This window comes from Clinocottus analis, unplaced genomic scaffold (assembly GCF_023055335.1).
Source record: "Clinocottus analis isolate CAN_PGR_092001 unplaced genomic scaffold, fCliAna1.0.p SCAF_6, whole genome shotgun sequence".
Lineage (NCBI taxonomy): Eukaryota > Metazoa > Chordata > Actinopteri > Perciformes > Cottidae > Clinocottus > Clinocottus analis.
The window spans coordinates 10,920,997-10,947,973 of NW_027176218.1; the positions used below are offsets into that span (position 1 = coordinate 10,920,997).

General features: G+C 42.2%; 1 protein-coding gene across 1 annotated transcript; it reads left to right on the forward strand.

Moving 5' to 3' along the window:
* The first annotated feature begins 174 nt into the window (after positions 1-174).
* otogl (otogelin-like) lies at positions 175-26,504 on the forward strand. The gene is made up of 57 exons (XM_068603018.1): positions 175-247; positions 698-740; positions 1,083-1,167; positions 1,376-1,454; positions 1,559-1,651; positions 2,899-3,053; positions 4,622-4,743; positions 4,940-5,145; positions 5,647-5,771; positions 6,030-6,136; positions 6,345-6,451; positions 6,540-6,665; positions 6,754-6,862; positions 7,658-7,704; positions 7,790-7,935; positions 8,050-8,176; positions 8,354-8,531; positions 8,603-8,727; positions 9,232-9,441; positions 9,758-9,926; positions 10,056-10,130; positions 10,371-10,414; positions 10,634-10,799; positions 11,444-11,551; positions 11,736-11,874; positions 12,738-12,872; positions 13,027-13,173; positions 13,310-13,429; positions 13,641-13,757; positions 15,351-15,507; positions 15,736-15,762; positions 15,889-16,068; positions 16,151-16,429; positions 16,515-16,632; positions 16,720-16,799; positions 16,879-17,774; positions 18,350-18,527; positions 18,658-18,800; positions 18,880-18,903; positions 19,023-19,115; positions 19,201-19,390; positions 19,658-19,875; positions 20,054-20,195; positions 20,282-20,467; positions 20,595-20,807; positions 21,103-21,207; positions 21,319-21,426; positions 21,573-21,674; positions 21,760-21,864; positions 22,025-22,065; positions 22,174-22,237; positions 22,528-22,706; positions 22,811-22,915; positions 22,990-23,109; positions 23,434-23,479; positions 25,634-25,713; positions 25,806-26,504. The coding sequence occupies exons 1-57, from the start codon at positions 175-177 to the stop codon at positions 26,004-26,006; spliced, it is 7,863 nt and encodes a 2,620-aa protein (XP_068459119.1). The 3' UTR covers positions 26,007-26,504.
* Positions 26,505-26,977: the final 473 nt, after the last annotated feature.

The window sequence follows — 26,977 nt, forward strand, 5'->3', positions numbered from 1 at the left end:
CTGCCCACACAGGTGCTCCTCGTCATCTGCTCAGGGGGGCTGTCGCCTCCAGGTAGGTTTCACATGTACGACCGAGCATCGTCCCGGTGCGACCACACGTCTTAAACCCTTTCCTCCCGGGACCATTGAAATGCACCGTTAACGTTTCGACTGAACTTCCTCTCGGACTCTGAAATGAACTTAAAGTGGATAGTGAAACGATTTCTTCTTATGTCGTTTTCAATCTCCCACTTGCTGTTACTTGAGGGTGAGTTTGACAGTTTTACTTTTCTCCCAAAAAATGTGTGATAGTCTTGCAATAAAGTTAGTTAGATATGAATGTGAATTACATTTAACAACACACATGTATATGAATAGGTCTACCAAAAGTAGTAACTATTCTTTATATTGTTAAGTCACATACCTTTGTTTTAAAAGTTTTTTTTTTTTTTCATATGATTGTTGTAACCTTTCTTTCTCTTTCCTAAATATCAGTGGTCATTTGCTTTTATCATAAAGAACACTGCTCTCCCTTGCTGCCTATCATATTGCTGTTTCCTAACACTGCTAAATCATTTTAAATGACATACTTACCCAAATGTTTCGGAGAGGACTCTTCTTGATCTACATTTAGCTACATTGCAACAATTATTTTAGAATAGATAAATAACTGATACATATTTAAAAAATGTAATGTGTATTGTATATCTGTGTTTAGGAGCTCAGAGCCGACTTTCAGTAGCAGAAGGAAGAATACAGAGGTAAATATGAGGAAGAAATGGGGAAGAAAGTATTTCCTGACATTTCCAGTGTGGCCAAAACATAAGTAATATTGTGAAAAAAAAAGTATTACTTGATACTATTGCCTGATCATTCACAGGTCATCCTCACACAGACCACTGTCTGTGATGCAGTTGCACTTTCTGGTTCTGTCACTAGAGTGTGTGGCAGAGACGGCATATGAGTGTGTTTGCAAGTGCACTTGTGCGTGCAAGGGTTCAGTTAAGAATAGTGTAGTCTGAATTCAAGTGGTGTAAAGTGCACTTAAGTCTCCCCTTTGACTGTTTCTTCCCACTAATGTGCATGTTTGTGTGTGTGTGCAGAAGGGCTAATGCACTTCGGAGGAAACGGGATCTCCTCGGGGAGGAGGTTGGTACACTACACCTAAGAGAACCAGAGGAGTTCAGGGCACCCACAAGCGCACAACACCCTAACCACACAAAGCTGTCTTTGTAAAGAATGAGACACACATACACTTTTTCCCACTCAACCTGACGCAACTTTTAACTTTCAGCAGCAAGTTACCAACAGTACAGCGCTGTGTCACTGATGGTGTTCAAATTTTAGACTTGTTTAAGGAACTACTCTAAGCGTTTATTGTTCATTGTTTTCCAAGACATATAGACCGCTGCTGTCGGAGGGTACTCTGTCACGCAGCCTTTTACACAACTACACAGCCAGAGATTCCTCTTCAGGTAAATATGCTACTTATGAAACAACCAATTCACAGATGCTTAACACCATCATGACCCATATAGACTGGGGTAAATTAACTTGAGTTTGTTCGTGTCTTTCCCAGAATATTGCGGCTGCCTCAATGGTGGCTGGTGTCAGGATGGTGGGGTGTGTGACTGTGCTCAGTTCCAGGCACTGGGAGACCGCTGCCAGATCAGTAAGACACATAAACAAACACTCACACACACACGTATACTATCTTCCTTTGGCGTTGGATCAGATTTGTTAGAATATCATCCACATGACATCTTTATTGTTGATTGACAAGCACCTTTCCTGGTACGCAACAGACTCCTTGTTTTTCATTTTTAATGTCAGCAAACAGTCTACAGTTACACACTCATTTAAACAGGAATGCTTGTGTGTGTGTGTGTGTGTGTGTGTGGTGTGTGTGTGTGTGTGTGTGTGTGTGTGTGTGTGTATGCGTGTGTGTGTGTGTGTGTGTGTGTATACGTCAGTGTGTGTGTGTGTGTGTGTGTGTGTGTGTGTGTGTGTGCACATCAGACTCACAAATCATTCAACAAAGGTTAATTACATGCACACAGTCCAGTATTAATTATCAGATTTCCGCACATTTCTCTCTATTTCTGTCCCCCGTACACAGACATATACTTTACTACCCACAGCAGCAGATAAACAGTAAAATGACTTGCACTTTGATAATAGGGTAAGGGCTGAGTGAGTGATGGAGGTTCTAGTTTCTATATTCTGAACAGACTCCTTATACAGACTGTCACAACATCTGAGGTCACTGTTATTGTAAAGACATTTTTCTTTTTAGCAATCTAATGTTGTGGTTGCACACATGTTGGAAACAATATAGTTCCTTAGGAACCTGTAACTGAATCCTAAAATAGACTATTAACAACATAGTAATGCATATATTTAGCACCATCACGTAAATCATAGTAGCATTAATAAAAAGGTTCCTGAAAGAAAATCATGAAAGCCAGATTCAAGACAAATAATCAAGCTTCCCCCTTGTAATGCAACATGTTGAAGGCCAGGGATCAGAGCTGATGCCACAGAACACATCTTCTGGAAATGTTCAATATTATTGGGACACACTTGAAAAATTTACAATTTCGTAATTCCATCAGCATGACAAGCTACTCACTGATAAAATCAGAGGATGTGACTCACCGTCACCCGCTAAGATTGGGTAGGGTCTTAGGCAGCGTCTTGGCATCACCAGCTATGATTTCCTGCAACAAAGAGTTGTTTTATTTGAGTATTCATTTTGCATTGATAAGTAATAAAATCACAGATGATGAAAGATATGAGAGATGATTAAAAAATGATAGGCTGTCTGACTCTGCCTCTTAGTTTGACAAAAACATATTTGCACGACCACAGGAAACTGAATGTATGAATGTCCGAGTGAATTGACAATTTTCCTCTCAGTACCTAACCAGGGCCAGGACAGAGACGGGATCTGCAGGTCGTGGGGTCAGCACCACTACGAAACATTTGATGGAATATACTTCTACTTCCCTGGAACCTGCTCTTATATTTTGGCCCAGGACTGCCACGCAGCTGCACCACAGTACACGGTGTGGGTAAGAGCAGACAGATCGAAATTACCTACGGAAATATTTAAACGGATTTTAACCTGTGTATATGTGCAGTATACAGGGTGGTTCGTTTTTTCACAATAACACCATGCATACAATCAAACTAAAATAATCCAGAAATCACATTAAGAAGCTAAAATGTAGTGGTATAAATCTACTTTATAAATCAAAATCCTTTGACAAACAGGAGTTATATATGTGTTATATAACAGTAGGCAGCATGCCCATTAGCAGTCATTATCCACCCTGTGTAAGATGTAATTATCATATTCCTTTGGTTAGTTTTAAATAGTCTGTGTCTAAATCATCTTAATTTATTACATAATTTTGCAGTTTAAATTTGGGAACAGAACACTACCGGTACCTCATGTTGCTTTAAAACTCATATAAAAGGGACAGTTATGGTGTTTTTAATGGGGGTTGTTTGAGGTATCCATAGTCAGTGTGTTACCTACTGTAGATAGTGCTTGTTATGCACCAAGTTTGTAGAAACATACGAGCAAAGAAATACACTGCTGTGGCCAGGGGCAGCAACAAAACATATTTTAGACACCTAAAAGAACAGCCCACTTACAATTTGAAGTGGTATTGATTTTGTAATAGGTGGGTCTTTATTTTAAGTGTCTAAATTACATTTTGCTGCTGCCTCCCTCCACAGCAGTAGCTTTCTTTGCTCCCATCCTGACACTCCTGTCTGCTTCTTCAAAAGAACGATGTGCCAACCGCCATCTACTGTAGGAAATACCCCGACTATGGAAAGCACCTCACACAACCCAACTTCAAAACACCCGAACTACCCGCTTTAAAAGATGACTTGGCCAGACCTCGTTTAAATGATAAGTCTGATGATATTCTCTGTTTTTGTAGACTGTAAATCTCATAAAAAAAGACCAAAACTAGGTTAGTCCGACTAACAACTATTGTTTAGTCAAAACCAAATACAGATTAGTATATTGTTTTTCAAAAACACGTTAATAAGCCACACTGTTTAACTGGGTGACATGTTTCTTTATTACCATATAAATGGTCACTAAAGTTTATTGGGAGTCCCCAGCAATTGCTTCCCTAGTTTAAGTAATATTCGCTAATAACTACAACGCAGAGCATTTTGAGGACATTTTAAACAGATTAAATAACCAATTAAGTTTCTTATCTCTTTTACCGCCATGTGTTAACAATACCTAAACAGAGGGTTTTACCAATGTTATCCTTTAAGCTGATAAATGATGTGGATGGCATCAAACCTTTGTAACATTGCTGATGAAAGTATTTCAAAAATACTTAGCTGTAAGTCTTAGCCTTTCATCCTCTCTCATACATTGTTTGATAGTCACAGCATAAGTCAATTAAGTTGTTCCAGTAATTAAGAGGTTATATCGCAGCGATCATTTGTGGCAGTTGGTTGGCATCATTAACAGACATGTGACTGTTTTTTACAATGCTTACTTCGGTTACAGGCCCAGGGCTAATCCTGGGTACAGTAACACATTTACATCCTTTTCCCCCTGTGACCCTTTCTTTTACTCTCTTTCCTCTTTTTCTTGTCTTCTCAGGTCCACAACAGCAGAGTGTGTGACGAAAGTGTGCATTCATGCCCAAGAGCTCTCAGTCTGTTCTTCCCAAATGAAGAAGAGATCCACATCTCTGGGTATCAGGTCCACCAGGGAGGCCACAGGTGTGTGTGTGTAGGGACACAGATAGATTTTAAAAAGTCTTTCACCAAAAACATCTTGATACAAAACTGTAATAACATAAATGGAAAAACAACTCAGTGACTCACAGCCCCATCAACACCCACCATTATGAGCATGATTTTCAAAAAGCTTGCATTTTCTGTCACTCTCTTGACATTTCTGTCTCTGAAATGTCAGGTTAAGTCTGCCGCACACTGTTGGCGGTGTGTTTATTGAGCGACTGGCTGATTACCTGCTGGTGAAGAGTGTGTTTGGCTTCTCTTTGGCTTGGGATGGAGGCTCTGGCGTCTACCTGAAGATGAGTGAGGAGCACCAGGGGGGCCCTTGTGGCCTATGTGGGAACTTCAACCATCTTGCTGGCGATGACCTCACCACTCCCCGGGGTAAGACCAGCCCCCATCCGCTTATCCCTTCTCTCAGCACCCACTCACCTCAATTATTATTATTATACACTCAACACTGATTCTAGACAATTATAGGAGCACAGAGTGGAAGGATAGGGGAGAACTGATAGTTTGGGTTTGAATGGCTGGAAGGAGCACAAATTCTTCCTCAGATGACCAGTAATATGAACTGCAGTCCCCTACTTGTTTGAGCAGAGAGCTATCCAGTAGCAGGAGGACGAGCTGAGAGAAAGATAGGAAACAAGTGGAAAGGCTCTGTCTATAAAGCTCCAATAGACATGGCACATTTACAAGATGTTGACACGTAATGCTCAATTTAATTTGTTTTTTATTGGATTAATACAGCAAACACAATGTTACGTTAAATTTAAATATCTTTGATGATAATATAGGAAGATACATAAATAATGAATGTTTCTGTTCATTGGAACTTGTGTGGTGAATGTGTATACATATATGGGTGTTGGCTTTGTGTTTAAGGCATTCGGACAGATGAACCGGCAGTGTTTGCAAACAGCTGGGCAGTGGACCTTCCTCACGAGAGAGCTTGTCCCTCAATAGACCTTGACTTCAACGGGCCCTGCCACTCTGAGTCAGATATGGATGTAAGAACCACATACACTTTTTCTCTCCTCAGTATTACTATTGTATTGTATGTCAGCATTGTTTACCATGTACACATTGTTATTACATGGCAGAAAATACAACTACAAAAGTGCAACTGACATCTCTGTTGATGTGATAAGAGGATGGTCCTTGTGGGTTAAAAGACTGCAGCAGTGTTCGTTTATCTTTACCTCTCTGTATATTGTATTATGTGCATTATATTCATACCGTATTGTATTTATTGTGAATGTGTGCAGGATGCCATGGAGAAATGCAGTGCACTTCTCTTCTTCCCATTTCTGTCGTGCCATGAAAACATTGACCCAAATCCCTTTGTGGCCAGTTGTATGTCTGACCTTTGTGTGTAAGTGAAAACACTTCAATACATTTTTACTTTTTCTTCAGCCTGTCTTTCTTTTGTTGTTCTCAGTGTAAGCCGAGTTACAGAATGAACCTTCCATCAATAGATACGATACAGGCGTCAGTTTTTCAGCTTTTCTAATAAAATAAATGTGGTTTCCCAAGAATAATTCATATGTATTTTTATTTTTTTCCCCTCTTTTTTTTTATAGATCTGATGACGAGGAAACGTTTTGCCGAGCCTTGGTTGAGTACACCAGAGCCTGCTCACATGTTGGATATCCAGTAAGAGAGTGGAGAGACAGCTTCCCTTCTTGTAGTAAGTTCATTTTTATTATGTCAACATATATTCCATGCTTATGCTCTGTTATCTATCTTTATCTGAAACTGTCTGTGTTTGGATGCAGATGATGGCTGTGAGGAGAGTTTTGTTTATAGAGACTGTATCAGTTGTTGTCCACCAACCTGTACATTTGAAAAAGAGTGTCTCGGTACCAACTTGCATTGTCTGGATGGCTGCTACTGCCCTGATGGTATCTACTTTTCTACTAATTACTCTTAAATAATGTTAGTTGATTGATCTCTTAACTTACACTTAACTTTTCAATCGTCTTTTCCCAGGACTTATCCTTCAAAATGGAACATGTATTCCTGTTTCTCAGTGTCCATGTGTGTACCATGGCACTTCATATTTACAAGGACATGTGCTTCAACAGGGATGTAGTGTTTGGTAAGTTTGGTCATGTGTGGTATCCACACACAACGTTAGTGCTGCTGCTGCTGCTGCTGCTGCTGCTGCTGCTGCTGCTGCTGCTGCTGCTGCTGCTGCTGCTGCAAGCCCTTAAAGTGTGTCTTTCATAATGGCCATGATTCATTTAATTTCATTATCAATGTTAATGATATTATTTTAGACAGCAAAAAGTTTAAAATGTGCTCATTTGTAAACATTGATAATAATCCACAATTATAAGCCGATACTCTATTAATGTATGGACCTGTTCAAGTCAATGCAGCTCACAAAACACTGTCCTGAAAATATTTCTGAATAAAAGCCTTGTGTCAGCCTCTCCTTGATTAAACAGATGGCCCGCTATTATTAACAGGTTGGTTACTTCCAGAAAATACTTACATGTAATGTAACCTAACAACACCTGGTGATTCTATCAAATATTATATGTCTAGATGTCCAGATAAGCAACATCTGGTTACTGTGTGTGGTCTTTGATTAAGATAGAGGGAGAAGGCTGAAGGGTCATGACAGCAATACTCTTTAAATGGAATAAAGTATTGTGAATGCTCAGATTCAGGCAAGGTTGCAAAATTATTATTAAACTAGTATAAAGTGCAAGAAAATGCATACTAACAAAAAATTCAATACAAACACGTCAAATTGCATTCACGTCTATATGATCTTCGGTTTTCTCTTAAAAGTGATGCTACATTGTTATTTTTTTCTAATTACCCTCTGATGCATGTTCTATAGTCTTGCCAATGTGCTGCTAACCTACTGTATGTTCTTTGCTAGTGTGTGCAACGGAGGAGTGTGGAACTGCTCTGAGAACAACTGCACCGGTGAGTTTACGCTTTCACAGCAGGTCACCGCTGGAAGTGAAACAGTGAATTCAGATACATTACTGTACCTCTTCTCCCTTCTTAGCTGAGTGTTCGGTGGTAGGTGACGTATTTGTGACGACATTTGACGGTAGGATGTTTCTCCAGCCGGGGTCGTGTCAATACGTCCTGGCAAAGAGCCGCAGCGGCAGCAGATTCACCGTCACGCTGCAATACACTACCTGTGCAGAGGTAGCGTGCATGGTTACCTGCACACACACACACACACACACACACACTCATCAACCATCTTGTTTTTCTTTTCCTACATATAACTGTCGGTCTGTGTGGTCTGTGCATCTACAGCAGCAGGTGTGTATTCAGTCAGTGACAGTGGTGTTGGAGGAAGATGCGAGTCGACAGATCACTTTGACCAGAGAGGGGGAGGTGATAGTTGGTGTTAACCCGGTGCCTGTCCTGCCCTATGTTGATGGTAGGAATCACAAAGGCTCTTTGCTAAACCACAGGTTCACATTACATATCACATGCAGTCAGATTACTCTGAAATAATTCCTCTTCAAACTGTAATACAAATATGATTAAACTTGCCTTCTTTTACAGTAATTTCATTTTTGATCATGGCTTTCGATGTTTTTTTCTGGGTACACAGATGCATTGGAAGTGCAGAAGCTGACCTCTGTGTTCACACAGTTGAAGGCAGGGATTGGTCTGAGGCTTCATTATGATGGTCGAGGAGGGCGGGTCTATCTGCAGCTGGACAGCCAATGGCGTGGACAGACGCTGGGCCTTTGTGGAATTTTAAATGGAAATCTACGAGACGACTTCCTGTAAGCAAGTACTTTGCACTTATAGATCAATTTTAAAATATAATTATACCTGACTGTGTGTGTGTCTGTAGGTCTCCAGCAGGAATGATAGAGGGCACTCCTCAGCTTCATGCCAATGCTTGGAAGGTTTCCTCAGCTTGTGTGGCTCCGGTCAACCTGCCCATCATAGACCCATGTGAGATGAACCAGCACCATGGTAATAATGATGTCATCTGTTTTTATTATTTCTTCCTATTCTTTTGTACTTACTGTTTTTCCGTTGCTTTTAAGAAAAGGAGAGAGGGAGTATATTGTATGTCATTTACTCTAAATAGCACAATATAACATGTGTGTTTTTTTTATTAATACAACCATTGAAAGATGGCAAGTAAGTACAACTCACCCATCTTTTAAGTGGTTATGTCTCCAGCATGATATTGAGCATGCAGCTGATGTTTGTTTACATGACGTAGGGTAGCGTTTGTTTTTAGGACATGCTGCCACTCTCTGCATCATTATTACGGATGTTGTAGAAATATTGTTGTTGTTTATTGTTATGTTCACCTTGACCTAATGTCACATTTAGTTTTTCAATTAATAAAGATGACCCTATGTGTGGTGCATATACTGCACACTGTCTGGAAGGGTTTCATCATTTCTTCAGGCCTGAATTTGTGATGTGTTACATGGTGTTGTTTGTTTGTGTGTGTCTATATTCTAGTATTCTATGCATCCCAGTGTGAGGTGCTTCTGGGGAGTGTGTTTGCCCCATGTCATGGCTACATCAGTCCAAACATCTACCAGCAGCAGTGCCGCTACCAGGCCTGTCGTTGTGGGAGCAGCTGTTTGTGCACAGCACTGGCTCACTACGCGTACCTCTGCTCCAAACATGGAGTCGACATTCATTTCAGATCACACGTCTCTGAATGTGGTGAGTATTTATCTGAGATGCTTTTATCCATACAGTGTTGTCTTTACAAATACTTTCACATGTATCACCTGAAATGGTCACAGATTTACATGGTGTTACGGTATATCTGTGGATTGAGTATTTGTGTTTGTTTTAGAATCAGAAAATCTTTATTGTCTATCATTGTGATTGATGTTTTTCATGTGGCTCCCACAGTACACAGAGTAAAATCACAATCGCTTTTGAGTTACAGTATGTACAACGTGTGTGTGTTTGTGTGTGTGTGTGTGTGTGTGTGTGTTTGTGTGCGTGTGTGTGTGTGTGTGTGTATACACAGGAGTGGTGTGCCTTGGAGGCATGCAGTACCACTCTTGTGCGTCGTCTTGTGGGCGTTCCTGTCGTACTCTGTCTTCCACGGAGACGTGCAACCCTGATGACTGTGCCGAGGGGTGTGGCTGTCCAAACAGCAGTTACCATGACGATGTGCGCCAGCGCTGTGTGCAACTGTAAGACTTTGCCACCTCATATATCATCCTAATCACCGTCATCAATTGCTATTTGGCTGAGAAACACCAACTGAGAAAGCCTCATCCTTCGTTAATGTAATTAGAATAAAGTCACAAGTTTCCCCTCAGGTCCCAGTGTCACTGTTACTCCATGGGTGGTGTGTCACAGCCAGGGGAGGTGACCTTCAGCGCCTCTGGCCCCTGGTGAGTCACTGCTGGCCTTGACCTTCACTGAAAAGGGAAACTCACTTTGGCTGCTCTGCTGATCGCACAGTGTAACATCCTCACACACACTGTCTGTCTAATACATCTAAGAAAGTGATAAAAGCTTAAGTGATTGTCAAATGGGACATAGAGCTCTTAAGCTCATCTTGTGTTTGATATCATTACTTTCTTTGCCAAACACTCATCTCTTTTTCTCTCCCTTCCTGTCTCCTCCATCAGCCTGTGCAGAAATGGGAAGATGGAGTGTGTGCCAGAGGAAAAAGGTAACCTCTCCGCACTCCCCCCTCCCTTCAGTTCCTGCTCTCGTTCTTTCCAACAACAAAGTGCCGTTTCAGGCTGTGTCCCCCTTGCTGAAATCAAGAGCCTTATGTCTGTGCTTGTAGCTTGTTTCCCATGACTGGCTGTTGTGTTTGATGTTTAAGGCGACTGGGGCATTGATTTTCTTCGTGTGTGTGTGTGTGTGTTTTGTTGCATGCACGTAGAGCCCGATAGTGTAGAGGTCGGAGAGTGTCCAGAGGGTAAAGTGTACCACAGCTGTAGCGAGCAGAGAGGAGGCGTGGCCTGTGCACCGACCTGCCGTAACCTGATGTTGAACCTCACCTGCCCTCCCAGCACACCATGCATCCCTGGCTGTGTCTGCCCTCCTGGGTAAATACGCATCTGCTGCGTTACAATATTGTTGTCTATTACAAAACCATAAAAGTTTCCAGTTTCTAGTTCACTTTGCAAAAAGTACTACATATTTTGAGGTTTTACCTTTCCGTTCATTTCAGAATAAACATCTACTTGCATATTGTGTAAAACATGCTTGAGATCAGTGCTTCATTAGAGGGACCCATTGATTTGCTGTAGTCCCTGCTTGCAACTGAGTTGTCATGCAATGTAACTAAAAAAACAACAATTTAAGGAAGCTAAATGTTAATTGTAATGGATTAAACATTAAAATAAGTGGATTTCATGCTGTGATGAAAGCAACTGAAACCAGCGGCTGCCTGGAAGCTAGTCCGTAGTTATCTGTAATCAATGAGCAAAACCACAGGTTTAGTCTTTTCATGGTGTATTAATCAAGAAAAGTATTTACAGTTCTATAATTGTGTCAGTTTCAAATGGAAAGCCTTCATCAACGACAACTTGATTACACACAGTGGAAGCTTTTTTTTGGACTTTACACAACAACAATACAGTCGGTTTTACGCACAGAACTGATTAAATTAACTTAGTGCAGTATGGGCTTTAAATCAGGTGTTTGCATGTTCAGTACTTTCTACCTGAGTTATGTTTTACCTCTGAAGGCTGGTGATGCATCATAGCAAGTGTTACTATCCAGAGAACTGCCCTTGTGCCTGGCTGGGCCTCGAATACCTTCCTGGAGAAACTGTGGAAACATCTTGTTACAAATGGTACACACCTTTACTGTACTCCCTGGTAGTATTTTCCCATCGATGGAGAAACAGACAAATCAAATTCATGTCTTACTGCATTTTCTATGTTTAATTCTGCATGTTTAAAGTCATTTCTAACAAACTGTACCCCATGGTTTTTTTGTTCCTTTTCCCATGTGCAACTGCTTGTCCGTCTCCTCAGTGTGTGTCACCGTGGCTATTTTAACTGCAGCTACTCACCATGTCCAGCTGTGTGTACTGTCTACAGCGACAGACACTATCACACTTTCGATGGCCTTGAGTATGACTACTACTCTGACTGTCAGGTCTACTTGCTTAAAGTGAGTAGATTCATTGTGTGCGTGGTAATCTTTAAGTACAGTCTTACATCTGCAAATAAAGACAGAGTGTGTAAAAATATGTAAAATTACACTACTGAACTGACAAATGTATAGATTCAGCTTGGGCACTGGAATGCTAATCATGTGGTGAAAGTGTGTTTGCGTTAGACTGTGTCAGAGAAGTGTGTGTGAGAGATAGTATGTGTTTAACATCCTCCATGTTTCCTGACCAGGTTTGGATCAGGGAAAGACGATCCAAGCTTCCTACCTTGGGACAGAGAGGGTTTTTTAATTAGAGCAGATTAAAGTGTGTGTGTGTGTGTGTGTGTGTGTGTGTGTGTGTGTGTGTAGGTGTGTGTGTGTGTGTAGGTGTGTGTGTGTGTGTGTGTGTTGCTGGGTTTGCACCACAGTAATGCTAGCAGTCAATGCTCAAAGCTGTAGCAACACAAAGAGACCTGTGTTCACTTCAAACCCCAGGACTCCTGCGCTCCCAGGGATATAGAATTAGAATTAGCAGAACAGACATTCCAATTCAGACGTAACAGGCTGCCGGCCACCGCGCAGACCTGAAAATAATGGGGAAGCAGGTCAGAGCAGTGTCTTCATTGCCGAGAGGTGCTTCCTCTTCTTGTCACCCCTCATGTATCCAGAAAGACACTGTTTCCTGAAAAGGTAGAATCAAATTTCAACTTCTGCGAATCTATCGCATGGTATTCAGATATTGTGTTTCTGGCTGTTGAGGCTAAAGTAAAAGGGAAATGGTGAACAAACATACGAAAACGCTGAATTGTGTTCTCAGGACAGAGTTGAGAGTAGCTGGTGAGCCTCCAAAAAAGTAATATTTTGTTTTTCCCACTCACCAGAGTTCAGGAGACCCCGAGGTGTCCATTGTTGCCCAAAACAAGGACTGCTATGAGAGCGGCATTGTGTGCATGAAAATACTGGTCATCCACGTGGGACTTACTAAGATCTACTTCACAGACAACTCTGGCAGCCCTGTATGGAATATACCCACACAGTCACGCGCTTTCTCTACCAACCAATTTATATACCTCTCTCTCTTTTCCTCTAACTACTATGTTAATTAAACATATCAAGACAAGTCCAGTGAATTCTGCTAATATCAATTTCTTTTTTTTTGACTTGCCTTAGAGCCCATCCACTGTTGTGGGTCGAGGATCAGAGTTTGAGCTTTGGAAAGCCGGCTACTACACTGTGGTTCACTTCTCAAATCAGGATCTGACCATCCTTTGGGACCGCAAGACTACTGTTCACATCAGAGCCGGACCCCAGTGGAAGGTCTGGACCAGGAGTAGAATTTGCTAAATATTTTTCTGTGTCCTTTGGGATATAGTATATATATATATATATATATAGTTATGATGAAAGAACTCTGAACACATGGCTCAGTGTCTTTCTCATTTTTCTCTCTCAGGGCCTTCTCAGTGGGCTGTGTGGAAATTTTGACAGTGTGACAGTGAACGATATGACCACCTCCAGCCACATGGAAGTCAACAATGCACAGGCCTTTGGAGATAGCTGGGCTCTGGGACAGGTATGAGTCAGCCTGGCTCCTCCACTTCATTGATTCTCTCCTTATCCTCTTTCCTCTTTCTGTCTTTGTGAATCTCCCACCACTCACTCTTTCACTCCTCTTTAGCTCTCTGTTGCTCCTGTAATCCATGTGTCTCCCTCGAGTCCACTGTGATATTTAAGAGTAATCAGACACTTAATCACCTTCCGTGTGTGTGTTTTGTGTGTTTTAGTGTGAAAGTGACTATGTAGTTGAGCGACCGTGTGAAGGCGACTTAGGCAGACAGCCGTACGCCAAGAGGGAGTGTGCTCTACTCTACAGCGATGTCTTTGCACCCTGTCACAATGTGGTGAGTGCCATCGAACTGATGCACACATACACACAAACATGAAAAGGTTATTTTGCATGCAGCAGGGGACTACGGGATAGTGAGGGGTTATGGGAACAACTCTTAACAGATCACAGTGAACACGCTCCTCCTTGAATACCACATCAGAAGCAAAGTAACACACAGACAGACACACACTTAAATGTTTTATTACGGTGTTGCAGTACTCTATTTGGCCAGCAGATGGAACTATGCATATACAGTATGTAAAAGGTACACCTCATAAAAATTGTAGCCAAAGACTGGGACACACACTGGTTTGAGTATTAGTCCCTTCTCAGTGAGAAACAGACACATCACACATAAAACATTGTTGAAAACATGGCCTTGCTTTTTACTTATCATTTTGATTGGCACAGAGGCATCTGCAATTTACCAAGGAGAGTTTGTGTCTTTTACTTGGTCATTGTAGAAAACAGTTTTACACAAATAAATAAATCTGAAGGGTAGGAGCTGCTATGACGCTTTATTCTTTAAGTTCATGGTTAGATGACACATTCTGAGTTTTCCTTTTGCACTAATACAAGAGAAGTCACACTCCCTCGAACTGTTCAGATTTATTTTCAAAACAGAAGGGAAGTATATTTAAAAAATGCCAATGAAGATAGCCAAACATCTCTATTTTAGTGGTTTTGTTGGAGTTTCATACACTTCATAATTGGAGAGAAAAGCACCCATCCAAGGAAGTCACTAATAAAGATTGCATTCTTGAGAAAAATGTAAGTGATGTAAGCTCCGCAAAGGAGCTTTCAGTTTGTGTGGTTTGTATATTCTGCATGACAGGACATCTTTGGTAGGCGATGTCTTTCTGTAAATTCAAAGGGAGATGCATCGTCTGACAGAAATAAAATAAGAAAAGGAAGAAATTGTACGGTATAAGGGAACACAGTTCAGTCCCCCTTGCTTTATAGGTATAGGGAAATTGACACAAGCTGTAAAAACCGATACGCTTAAAGTAACTATTGTTGTTTAAATACATTCAGTATTGATTGTAATAGATGGTGTTAATTTAAATTGTATGACCACATTTCACAAATTGTATTGCTACAGAATGTTTTTTGGGATTGTTCATAACCAGTATAGAAAATAACAAAGAGTCTGAATTACTCCAGAGAAGCTTTTTAATAACGGGGCTGTATTAAATTGCAAGCCTGATGCTACACTCAGGTTGCAGCTCCCTGCCTAATCAATATCTGTGCTCCTCACATCAAAAAGGTTCGGTAATAATACATATCAAAGTTTTGATGGGATTAAGGGTGCTGTTTCTGTGCATTGCAGTAACCCTTGTCAAAAACACACAGGGCTAGTTCACTGAGCATTTTGTCTGTGTGTCATAGAGCTCATCTGATCCTCTCTGCACAAGAGGTTGACCCACATTCCTTTGTCCTGATATCTCATCACTCCTTCCCTGTCTGAATAATTTAAAACTACTCACCCCCTGAACAGTGTCCCTCACCGACATTCGCCTGGTTCACCTTATGATTGTGTGTTTGTTTGTATGTAAATGTGTGTGTTTGTTTGTAACCATGAAAATATGTTGTGCGTACCCTCCAGGTGGATGTGGCCTGGTTCTATAGGAACTGCCTGACAGACACTTGCAATTGTAACCGTGGGGGAGACTGTGAGTGTCTCTGTACATCCATCGCTGCATATGCACACAAATGCTGTCAGCAAGGGGTCACAATACACTGGAGATCGCCCTCTGTCTGTCGTGAGTACACACACACACACACACACGCACACACACACACACAAACATGCTTATTGTACTTCGGTTAGAGATGTGACCCCCACTTCCCTCTTTGACCCACTTTCCTCTGTCCCTCTTTTCAAATACCAATATTCTGCTATTTTTTTTTAACTCATTCACATATTACCGCAGTAATTTTATAACTGTTATCATGTTTTATAACTTTTGAACTGTCTTGTTCTCCTTTAGCCTACGATTGTGAATACTATAATCAAGGTACGTATGAGTGAGGATTAGTTGTTTTCAGAGAGTTATTATGTTTACTTTCGTTTCCAAACCTTACACATTCTGCTAGAGTGTCACTACATTTAGGTCCTCTCTCTTTTTCTCGCTTCCCTGTAGAGCTAGGTGATGGCCCATTTTCCTTGGTGAGTGCTGTTTATAATGACACCATGTTTGGAGTGAATCGTACCAGCAGCTCAGTGTTTCCTCTGGTGAGAGAGAGACCAGGCCAGTTGCCTGCCCAAGGCTTACTATTCAACTTCATGATCACAGCAGGCTTGCAAAAGGACAGAACATCTCGTGAGCATCCACATTCACGCAGTTACACACAACTACTCTTTGCTTTATGGGGGAATTAACCTCTATTTGCTTGTTTTCACAGGTGTCCCTGTTGTGTCACTAGAGTCTGCAGAGAGACCAAACTATTTCCTTGTCGTGTCAGGACGCAGCCATCTTCAGTTGGAACGCTGGAGTCGAGAGCCGGAGTTTAGCCACAGGGCCTCCTTTATCCAGCACCAGGGGCTGTTTCTGCCAGGTCACACCTCGTTCGAGCTTGTCGGCCAACCTGGCATCTTTCTGACATTGACACGTACCGCTTCACAAGCTCAAAGATATGACTCCTCAGAAGCCTTCAAAGCCAGCGGCAGCTTCACTCTGGAGGGTCAGAAACGCATGCAGACATACACGTGTGCATTTACATGAACACAAAAACTAACTGATCAGGTGTTTTTCCCCTCTTTCGGCAGAGAGTACTTTTGTGATACCGTATCGTATGATGTGTGAGTGGCGCTACCAGGCCTGCGCTAGCCCTTGCATCCACAAGTGCAGTGACCCAGATGCCACACGCTGCCAGTTCCTGCCTTCGTAAGTGGCTTGGTTTATTATAAACACATATTATATAACCAACATTATCAATGCTTACCTCTGGTGCTAAGTTTGTGTATGTTGCAGTGTGGAAGGCTGCTTCCCACGCTGTCCCAAGAACATGGTCCTTGATGAAGTCACCAGAAGATGTGTATACGCAGAAGACTGTGAGTACAGCGGTGTTTTGCAGTTATGGTTTTCAATCAATACAAAAATATTTATTTCAATATTAATTGTTTCTACCAGGTGTGTCCATTCCCCCAACTCCAACACCCTTTGCATATGTGACGCGGTCCAACAAAACTACTGCAGCACCATCAACAACTACAACCACTACAACTACTAGTACTACTACTACCGTAAGGCCTAGAACCACAACCACCACTATGCCCACTACTACAACCACCACTGCCGCTACCAGAGCAACGACTACCTCCTCCACTACCGTCAGGCCCACAACGACCACCACAACTCCCACTACTTCCAGTACGACATTGGCCACTGAGCGTCTCACCACTCCGCTTACCCCGTCTCTGTCTCCAGCTCCCCCTGCTCCTCCCACCACTATTGTTACTACCACTCTCACTCCCTCAACATGGCCAGAGACAACAACTCTCAGCACCACTGAGATGACTCCCAGTCAAACTACGGAAATCACAGGGGTGACCACAACCACCACCACCTCAACTTCCTCTATTGTACCCACTGAGGCTACTACAATCACCACAACGGCTCCTCCTCCATCCCCTACTACTCTTTCTTCCACCACCTCGCCCTCCATTCTAACCTCAACCAGCGTTACCACACCATCGCCAACATCCCCAGTAACTTCCACTCTACCTCCTCTAACGTCCACCTCCACGCAGCCACCACCCACTACAGCAGTTACAACTGCCGCCACTTCTGTCCCTGAAACCACCACGAAAATGTTGGACACTCCTCAGCCTACACCTGTAAAGACAACCATCAGAATGGAGACCACAACCCCAACAGACGCCTCAACAGTTACTGTGACAACCTCTGCACCATTTTCTACAACCATCAAGACCACCACTGAAATAATTACAAGTCCTGACACCTCTTCTGTAACAGAGGAGACATCAACCACACATCCTCTCCTCTTGCCCACTACTCCCTGCACAGTAAGTGTTATACTCATACATAAACAAATTGAAGATGCATTTGTGTATTGGAATTGATGGGAAAGTTAATTATGTAATTGATGTTTTACATTAATTGCTTTACTTACAGTGGTTTCAAGTGATTATTTTGGTGTATATAGGCATATTTCCCAGCAGAAGTTTTGACTTGTCATAGTAGGAAAAGCACAGGTGTTAGTAATAAAATTAACGATGGCTCTGTTCTGGTTAATGTTAAGTGTCCCAGGAAGTAATGACAGTGGGACAGTGAGCCAGCATAAACAATATCAGGACCTTGAAACGGAAGCAGTTAAATTAAAACAGGACATCAATAATTTTAATGACGACTCAGCAATAAAAGGAGTTTTTACTTTTAGAGGTATTAGTATGAACATTACACTGTGCACTTCTTTTGATTATCAATATGCACATTATTACTCTATGAACATATATTAATACATAACCCTTCTGTATTTACAGGCACTACTGTATAATATTGGGTGGAAGGAAAAAGTATGCAGATGGCTATGAAGGAGTGCTGAGACATGTAAACAAAATGTGTGTTGTTATCCCCACAGCCTCCGTACTCCTACCGCATTGATGAGTGTGTCGAGTTCATCTGTTTTAATGGAGAGCTGCTGCTTCACAACTCCTCTCTACACTGCCGCTACAACACCACTCAGCCCCAGTGCAGTCTGCTGGGCCTGCCCATCCTCATCAACACAGACGCCTGCTGTCCTTTGTGGCAGTGCCCCTGTAAATTTGGTTTATGTCGAAAAAACTGATTGTCCCTGTGATTCAGTAATAGGCAGGTGTAGCGATTAGAATCCATTGTTTACTGAAATGATCTGTGGGTGATTGTACTGAGGCAATTTGCTTTTGCCAGGTCGCTGCACTGTGATGTCAGACCTGCGTGTCATCACATTTGATGGCAACAATGTGGCCTTGTATGATAACGGCTCCTACATCCTGGTTAACTTGCCCTTGGAGACTATTATTGGCACCGTGGAGAAATGTCCTACCAGCCAGGTAACACCCAGAATGAAATATGTATTGCATTCTCAGACATGTTCAAACTATTTTGTGAAATGTTTTGTTTTCTTTGTAGAGCGTGAACTCCATCAGACGAACTGTGAGTACATTGTCTTCTCCCCCTATCATTCCCTACAATTGTGTTTGCATTAAAAGTTGTTATTCAATTAATAGTTATTATATTGTAACATTACATTCTCGTATTTCACTCCCCTACAGAGTCCTACAGGTGGAACATCTGGTCTGTGTTTTAGGAAGCTGAACATTACCACCTCCTCCTACAGAATCATTATCAACCGACTGGATCGCAAGGTGAGTCTCTAAAGCTAATATACTACCAGGAGTTCAACTTATCCCACGCAAATAATGTGGTTCTCGTGTGCTTGTTTGTTTCTAGGTGACAGTGAACTACAGACCTGTCAGACTTCCCTTTTCCCGTCACTCTCTTTATGTGGAAGACACAGGGAGCATGTACCTGATCCACACGCCTGGAGGGGTCAGCATACAATGGTATCACAGCACTGGCATCATGGTGCTGCAGTACATTGCTCTTTACAATGCCTCTGTGCACACTCGAGGCCTCTGTGGTGAGTCCCCACAAACACTCCAGCAGCAGCAGCAGCAGCCTCATTCATCTAAGTGCCTTCTATCTGCACCTAAAGGCCTAATGCCCAAACAGCAGCATCACTTTTACTGAAGTCATTATTGAATAGGACAATTTGAGATGTTCAGAGCCATTTGGTTTAATCAACCACACACGTCATCTCACTCCACGTATATATTGCTCACTGACAAAGCAGCAATATATCTCAGACACACACTTAAACCAAACATATGTCTGCACATTACGTCAGGTTGTTGTGATGGGAACCCAGAAGATGACCTAAAGCTGCCCAATGGTACAGTGGTCCGAGAAGTGGGAGACATGATGCTCTTCCTTCAGGCTTGGAGAGTTCCGACAACCGATGAAACAGAACACACACGCAGAGTCGGAGACAACTGCACCATCGAGGACTGCTCCACCTGCCTCTCCATGCTCCGCCAGAGAGCCTTCATGCCTTGTCATAGCAAGGTAGTTCCAGTACACACACAACATTTTACAAGTTTGATCACGTATAGTTACTTTGTCATGACTACGGTAAGTTAATTGATTTTGACATTCTCTAGTTACAACATTTAACACTTGAAGATTTGTCTCTATTTTTATATCGTTGTGAATTCATGACTTTGGCCTGGTTGTGGGATTTCAGGTTACACCAGAGCAGTTCTGTGACATTATGTGGGCGGGGGACCTGCACTACAAGGATCACCAGTGTGACTTTCTGGCGGCGTACGTGGCGGTCTGCTACACACATCAAGTTTGCATCAGCTGGAGACGACACAACTTTTGCCGTAAGGAAACAACACACACGAAAGCAGATGTACTCATTCTTGTCTCTCAGTTGCTCATGCATTGCTAAGTGCCTGTCATCCTGTAGCGTTGCGGTGCCCCCCTGGTAAGGAGTATCAGCCATGTGTGAGCACCTGTGCCAGCCGCACCTGTCTGAACAGAGAGTACTACGAGGAGACCACCTGCTCCTTCATCAGAGAGGAGTGTGTGTGCCGCAGTGGAACCATTCTGCACCGCGCTGACTCCCCTTACTGTGTGACTGAGGATCGCTGTGGTGAGTGACAGAGTATTCCCATGACTTTGTGATGGAATCGGCACAGTTAGAGCATTTATTTTTGACTGTATGTTACTTCTATACAGTGTGTATTTACCTGGTTTTATATTTCCCTGGATATATCCAGTGTGCACAGATAATGAGGGTAACCCCCGGGCCCCGGGCGAGGTGTGGAATGGCTCTGCCCGCAGCTGCTGTCTCTACAAGTGCATGGAGAATGGCTCTGTGGTGGCTGTCGAGCCAGACTGCAACTCTGTCTCGACACCGCTGTGTGAGAGGGAGGGAGAGTATGTGCTGGATGTGTTGCAAGAAGGAGCCTGTTGCCCAAAGAAGATCTGTGGTGAGTTTAAAGATAAAGTTATTTTTTGCCGAGCAAAACAGCTGATCCAAATACAAACTTCTGGATGTTGCATTTTAGAGACGGTGGTTTAATTTTTTTCCCTTGGTTCTGCCCTCAAGTCTTCCCCTTTATAGTATTATTATGTTACTGATGACAGTTCACCTATTATGGAGCAAACCAGTATCCCCAAATACTTCTAATTTTAGAGACCAAAAATCACAACATTTCAGTGAAGATATGATGCATTTAATGATTTTTTCTCCTCTTCTTTTTTTGTTCCTTCACAACTTGCTAGAGTGCAACATGACCATCTGTAACAGCGAAGCACCACCTTGTGATAATGGGAACAGGCTAGTGATTGGTTACAGTGCTCTGTCCTGCTGTCCCGAGTACAGATGTGGTGAAAACAAACTTTAATTGCTCCACTTTTTACAGTTTTTAGACATGCTGTCAATTTTTTGTTTGATGGGATGTTTGGCCTGAACACTTTGCTGTGACTGGTCTTTCTCAGAGTGTGACCCCATGGCATGCCCTCCTGTGTCTGCCCCCAACTGCAGGGAAGACCAGTTCCTAGTGGAGGTCAGGGGGGCAAAATCCTGCTGCTACTCTTACCTTTGTGGTAAGTTTTAATTGTGGTTCACAGGTCAGACTAAAAATTAAATTGGAAGTCTTTGGCGGGAGGTTGGCCATCTGCTTTGTCTCAATTGTTGGCACCTCCATCAATTACAGCAACAAAACTGAATTTATTGTTTTTTTTCTGAGCAGTGTGTGAATCATGTATTGAACCCATTCCAAGTTGCGCACATGGAGAAATGCTGGCTGTGGATCTGAACACAACCAACAGCTGCTGTCCACAGTACCATTGCGGTAAGTGTGTGAGTGTCTTTGCATGCGTGGGTCTTTGTGTCTGTGCCTTCAAAGTCATGCTTGTACTTTCTCCCATGTGTTGCAGTGTGTGATGTCAACCTGTGCCCTGAATCATCTGTGACCTGTGCACCTGGTCTCTCTTTGATTCAAACTGCCATCCCTGGACATTGCTGCATGCAGCACCACTGCGGTACACTCTCAAAAAAACACTTGCATACATATGTACACATCCTATTTGTTGCTGGTGGGTGTTGAGGTGATCATTGGATTAATTTAAGAAGTTGTTATGCCTATCATGTATTTGCATAAACTTCACGCCACCTCTCTAACTTTCTCTCTGTCACTCCCAGAATGCCAATGTGAGGACAGCGCTCTCCCCATCTGTCAGGTGGTAAGTCAGCAAAAAGTTGCATCCCAAGTCACTGTCTAATCAGGTCTTTGCTTGAAGGAAGAAAAAGGGAGGAAATTCAGTCAAGTCAGCAATCTGCTTTTCTCTCAGGGGGAAGTGCTGGTCGAGGTTCCAGACAGTATCACCAACTGTGGCTGTCTTCAGCATATATGCCGTATGTGTAACACAAGCAGGAAATCACACACACACAGACACACACACACACAGACACACACACACACACACACACACACAAACACACACACACACACACACATACACACATACGCACACATACCTGACACAAGTGTGATAATTGACATGTTGTTGACACAGTTTCATCTACTGCCTCACATTGCTCAAGTTCCAGGCTCCCTTCATATTAACCCTGACATTTGTTTAAATGTATTTGTCACTTCAGGTCTGGTATGATTATGTATCCTATGTTTTTGTGTGCTTTTACAGAGAAAGCAGAGGTGTGTCTTTTCCAAGGGGTAACAGTACTGGGCCCAGGCCAGTCTCTGGTTCAGTACTTTGAAGGAGAGATGTGTTACGCTGTTCACTGCCTGCATCACAAAGATCCAGACTCTGGCTTCTACGCCATGGAAATAAGCTCAGTCAACTGTTCCCAAAAATGTGGCCCTGTATGTTTCCACAGCTACAACATTTAGCACACGCCTCGTCTACTTGTCTTCCCTAATGCGTCTTGTACTAATCCTTCATTTATGCATGCGGCTCATCTTTTCAGCACCAGGTGTACGTAACGTCTACGGACCCTCATGTGTGCTGCGGCTCCTGTAAAAATGTCTCCTGTACTTTCAACAATGAAAACGGGACCGCAGAGCTTTTTGCTGTAAGAAACAAATACATCGACATGTGCTCAATGCTCCACTTTTTGAGCAGTGCTGATTGTGATTGTGTGTGCAGGCAGGGAGTTCCTGGGTGGAGAACTGTACACGTTTCGACTGCATGGAAACTGCAGTGGGAGCAGTGATACTTGCCTCTGGGGTGATTTGTCCGCCTTTCAATGAAACAGAGTGTACTCAGGTGAGGACCTCTTCTTTTACATTCAGTTTCAGGTAAAACCGGTCTAATGCATAATTATAGTCGTTAAAATGGATGCAGTATATTCATAATAGTAATAGTAGTGTCAGAAATGAACAGTACGGCTTAATTATTATGTTTAATTCCCTGTTCACAGTGGTTTTGTCTTGATGGATCAATATTTATACATCAACTTTCAACTTTCTTCTGTCAATTATGACTAGAGGCAAAATTGATTGGTGCGTCCTTAATATAAATTATATTTTGAATAAACTCTGTTTCACATCATTAATTACTGTGGTTTCTCATCTTACTCTCTTCTTACAGAATGGCGGTGTGGTTCAGAGCTATGTGGATGGTTGCTGCAAGACATGTAAGTCTCCAATTGTATTCAATGCTTCGGGTAATGCTTTGAGCTGTCAAAGTGGTGAGCGCCTTGTTGCCTGGCAGTGGATGGGCTTATTGGCTGAGTGGTTGGGGGTAGCCTGTTGTAGACGGTGGAGATAAACCCATTTGTTGGTCTTTCACTACATTTCTTATAAACCCTCGCTTTCCTCGTTTGTCGCCAAATCTTCTGCTGACATATTCAAGAGCCAGCACAGTTTAGACAGATGGCATAGTTGGTGAAAATTATTCATACATATTAAATAAAATGATGAAATATGACAATATTTAATATAATTACTAAGGCAACAACTTCCTGCTTTCAAGATGATGACGTGTAAACTGTTCATGTCTACTTTATAAAAAAAAAATCTGAATTGTGTGTATTGCAGCTTTAATAAACCTGCAGCGGTGACATTTTTCTCTTCTCTGTGGATTCGGCATTGCAGCCTCACCCGCTTGCCTGCTTTTGCAGCGACCTTGCAGTTTGGCCAATCAGGGTGCTCCACGGTGAGCGTTTACCAATAAGGATGCGAGATGGTGCAGGGGTTAGAGTTTGCCCTGCTGCGCTGCTCTTTGTAGGACATCAAATGACTGAGTTCCTTGGCTGGCTGCACGGAGTGGCCCAAAAAATAAGTGAATTTCATGTGCATGCCAGCTCTTCCCTCTTGTGTGTGTTTGTATGTCACGCTGAACTGTGTTTTCTGAACCAAACATAACCTTGTGTGTGTTCTCATGACGTTCTTTGAACCCGGCGGCTGCGATCCTGGCGATGCTCCCAGGTTCTGGACTGGGTGTTTTACCGTTTACCGTTAATCCCGTAACCCCCACTGGTAGTACTAACTGTGACACAGGTACCACTACTTTCCACTGTCCCACTTACAATGATTATTTGGCATCCTGGCTCTCAGTGACTCATTCACCTACAATTTCAAGCTTTGTATAAATGTGAGTCTATTGTCTAATTTATTGCCTTGTCTTTTAATTTTCTTCCTCTCACTGGTTAACCTCCAAAACACACAACATAAACTAAAGCTGCACGATTATACCATAATGATAATCCCAATTATCTTTTAACAATATTGAGATTGATTATACAACAATAATTATTCATTGGTTTTAGAGACAGAATATTTATATTGTACCTTCACATTTTAATAAACAGAGCACTGCTTTAACTTCCATGCTATGCATTATTTCTGCTAATGTACACATTTTGGCATCAAATGAGGTTGTTCTTCTTTTTACTGAATTCAGTGCATTTTAGTTTTGCCCGTCTGTTTTTTTTAAATAGAACAGCGAGCAGACAGGCAAAACAAGTAAAACACAGTATATTACCCTTCTAGACTGCAGCGTCAACATTTAGTTATTCACATGCTGCTTTTTTCCAGGTGCGTGCGTAGCAGCATGACAGCTCGACAACAGCGAAGCCAAAACCTCTCTTAGTTTAGGAAGCGCTTCATTTGATATGCAGCAGAGCTACGATTATTATTTGATTAATTGTGCAGCCTGAACACTAACACTATCTAACCGTGCAATAATTAAATGAATAGTGCCAAACCATCCATCAGACAATATGGGATATTACATATATGAGAGAAGTCTTTATCAAACCAAGTGTCAGCGCCAGTTGTGAAACAAAATAAGCTGCAGTGTTACACATTTATCCATTAGGAAAAAGCTGAAGCTCATTTCCTTTTTTTCCTACATTCCAGCCCTGAACATAATGCTTTTCACAAGTCTTGATTAGCTTAAACATAAGGTTAAGTTTAGGTCAGTAGCCAATAAAAGAAACCGATCTCTGCTGTAAGAACTGTGCCCCACCGTCACCCAACTGTCAATCAAAGCAAGCTCCTACTGCTGGGCAACAAACACACCAGCTCAATAAGTCTCTCGGGTTTGTATGAGTGTGTGTGTGTGTGTGTGTGTGTGTGTGTGTGTGTGTGTGTGTGTGTGTGTGTGTGTGTGTGTGTGTGTGTGTGTGTGTGTGTGTGTGTGTGTGTGTGTGTGTGTGTGTGTGTGTGTGTGCATTTATTTATATATGAACATGCATCTTCATGCCGTCTGCTTTTAATGTCAATTATCCTTCTTTCTGAGTGTTACTCTTTGTATGCATCTTATGTCTGTGTGAACATGTGTGTAGGTAAAGAGGATGGTAAGACTTGCAAACGTGTGGCCATTCGAACTACCATTCGAAAAGACGACTGCAGGAGCAACGCACCGGTGAGAGAAGAGAGACATGCTAACTAGATTACCATGTTTACATTTATTTTTTTAACTCTTCCTGTCATCCTCCTGTCTCCCTCTTTTTACAGGTAACAGTCTATTCTTGTGATGGGAAATGCCCATCTGCCACCATATTCAACTTTAACATCAACAGTCACGCCCGGTTCTGTAAGTGCTGCCGCGAGAGTGGACTGCAAACTCGCTCCGTCACACTTTACTGCTCCCGCAATGCCACAGTCGTGGAGTACAACTTTCAAGAGCCTCTGGACTGTTCCTGCCAGTGGAACTAAAAAAAAAAAAGAGTCCATGCTGAAAAAAGCACGAGAGCGTCACAAATGAAGAGAATGTATGAATAGAGGGATAAATTCGATTTTCACAGTACTGATGAACAAGCATGAAAACCAACCATCTTTCATTGTATTTGGAATAGTTGAAACTTAAAAAAATATTGAAAATAACTGGTGTAAGATGGAGATTGTTTTCAAGTATTTGTGTCTGCACATTAGTCTTTATTTTCTGGTAGAGCTGCTGTGCCAACCCAGTCAGCTATCTAGATCTTTCAGGTGGTGGTATGATGTCATTACTCTTATTTTTCTGTATATTAACAATTTATATTATGTTGACAGAAGTTGTTGCATTTTTCATATCCGCTGTTGGGTTTAAATACTGTACATTAGCTTTTTGTCCAAAAGAGTGTTGTACGAAGCTTTTTTCCTTAGAAAAGTTTAATGTGACCTTTGGACTTTTGTAGTTTCTGTTGAAGTAGGGAAATAAAAGATTTAACAGTGCCTTTGTTTGAATTATTACAAGAATGGCTGACCTCATGACCCACAATATGTCCTTTTCAAACACACTTTGGAGTTTCTCAAACTCAAATCTTATTATACTCACACTCTCATCCTGATTCAGCATTTGTAGTGCTGACATGTGTTTGTGCTTCTCCTCTGAGAATTTATTGCTGTGTGGGAGTCCCCTCTTCATAACAGAAACCCTTAGTAGACTCAGCTCCCTGTCTGTCAATCACGTCTCCCTTTCACATTCCTGTCATTCCACATGGGCCAGCTCTCCTACCCACCACACCCCAGGTCCGAGCCAAACCATTCTCACCACTGTACTTTGTTATGACCAGTCTCAAGCCCATGCTTATTTTAGAGGTTAAGAAAACACAATCTTAGACCCTGTCTGTGACTGACTTGCTGACTGCTTGTCATCCAGAGGCATGAGCTGGTGGCTTTACCCACTGAGCAAATCTCAATTTACC

Coding starts and splice junctions, on each gene's coding strand:
- otogl (XM_068603018.1), top strand. CDS start 175: ATGAACTTAAAGTGGATAGTGAAACGATTTCTTCTTATGTCGTTTTCA. Junction 20,808..21,102: donor TTGCCCAAAGAAGATCTGTG/GTGAGTTTAAAG, acceptor ACAACTTGCTAG/AGTGCAACATGACCATCTGT. Junction 25,714..25,805: donor ACTGCAGGAGCAACGCACCG/GTGAGAGAAGAG, acceptor CTCTTTTTACAG/GTAACAGTCTATTCTTGTGA.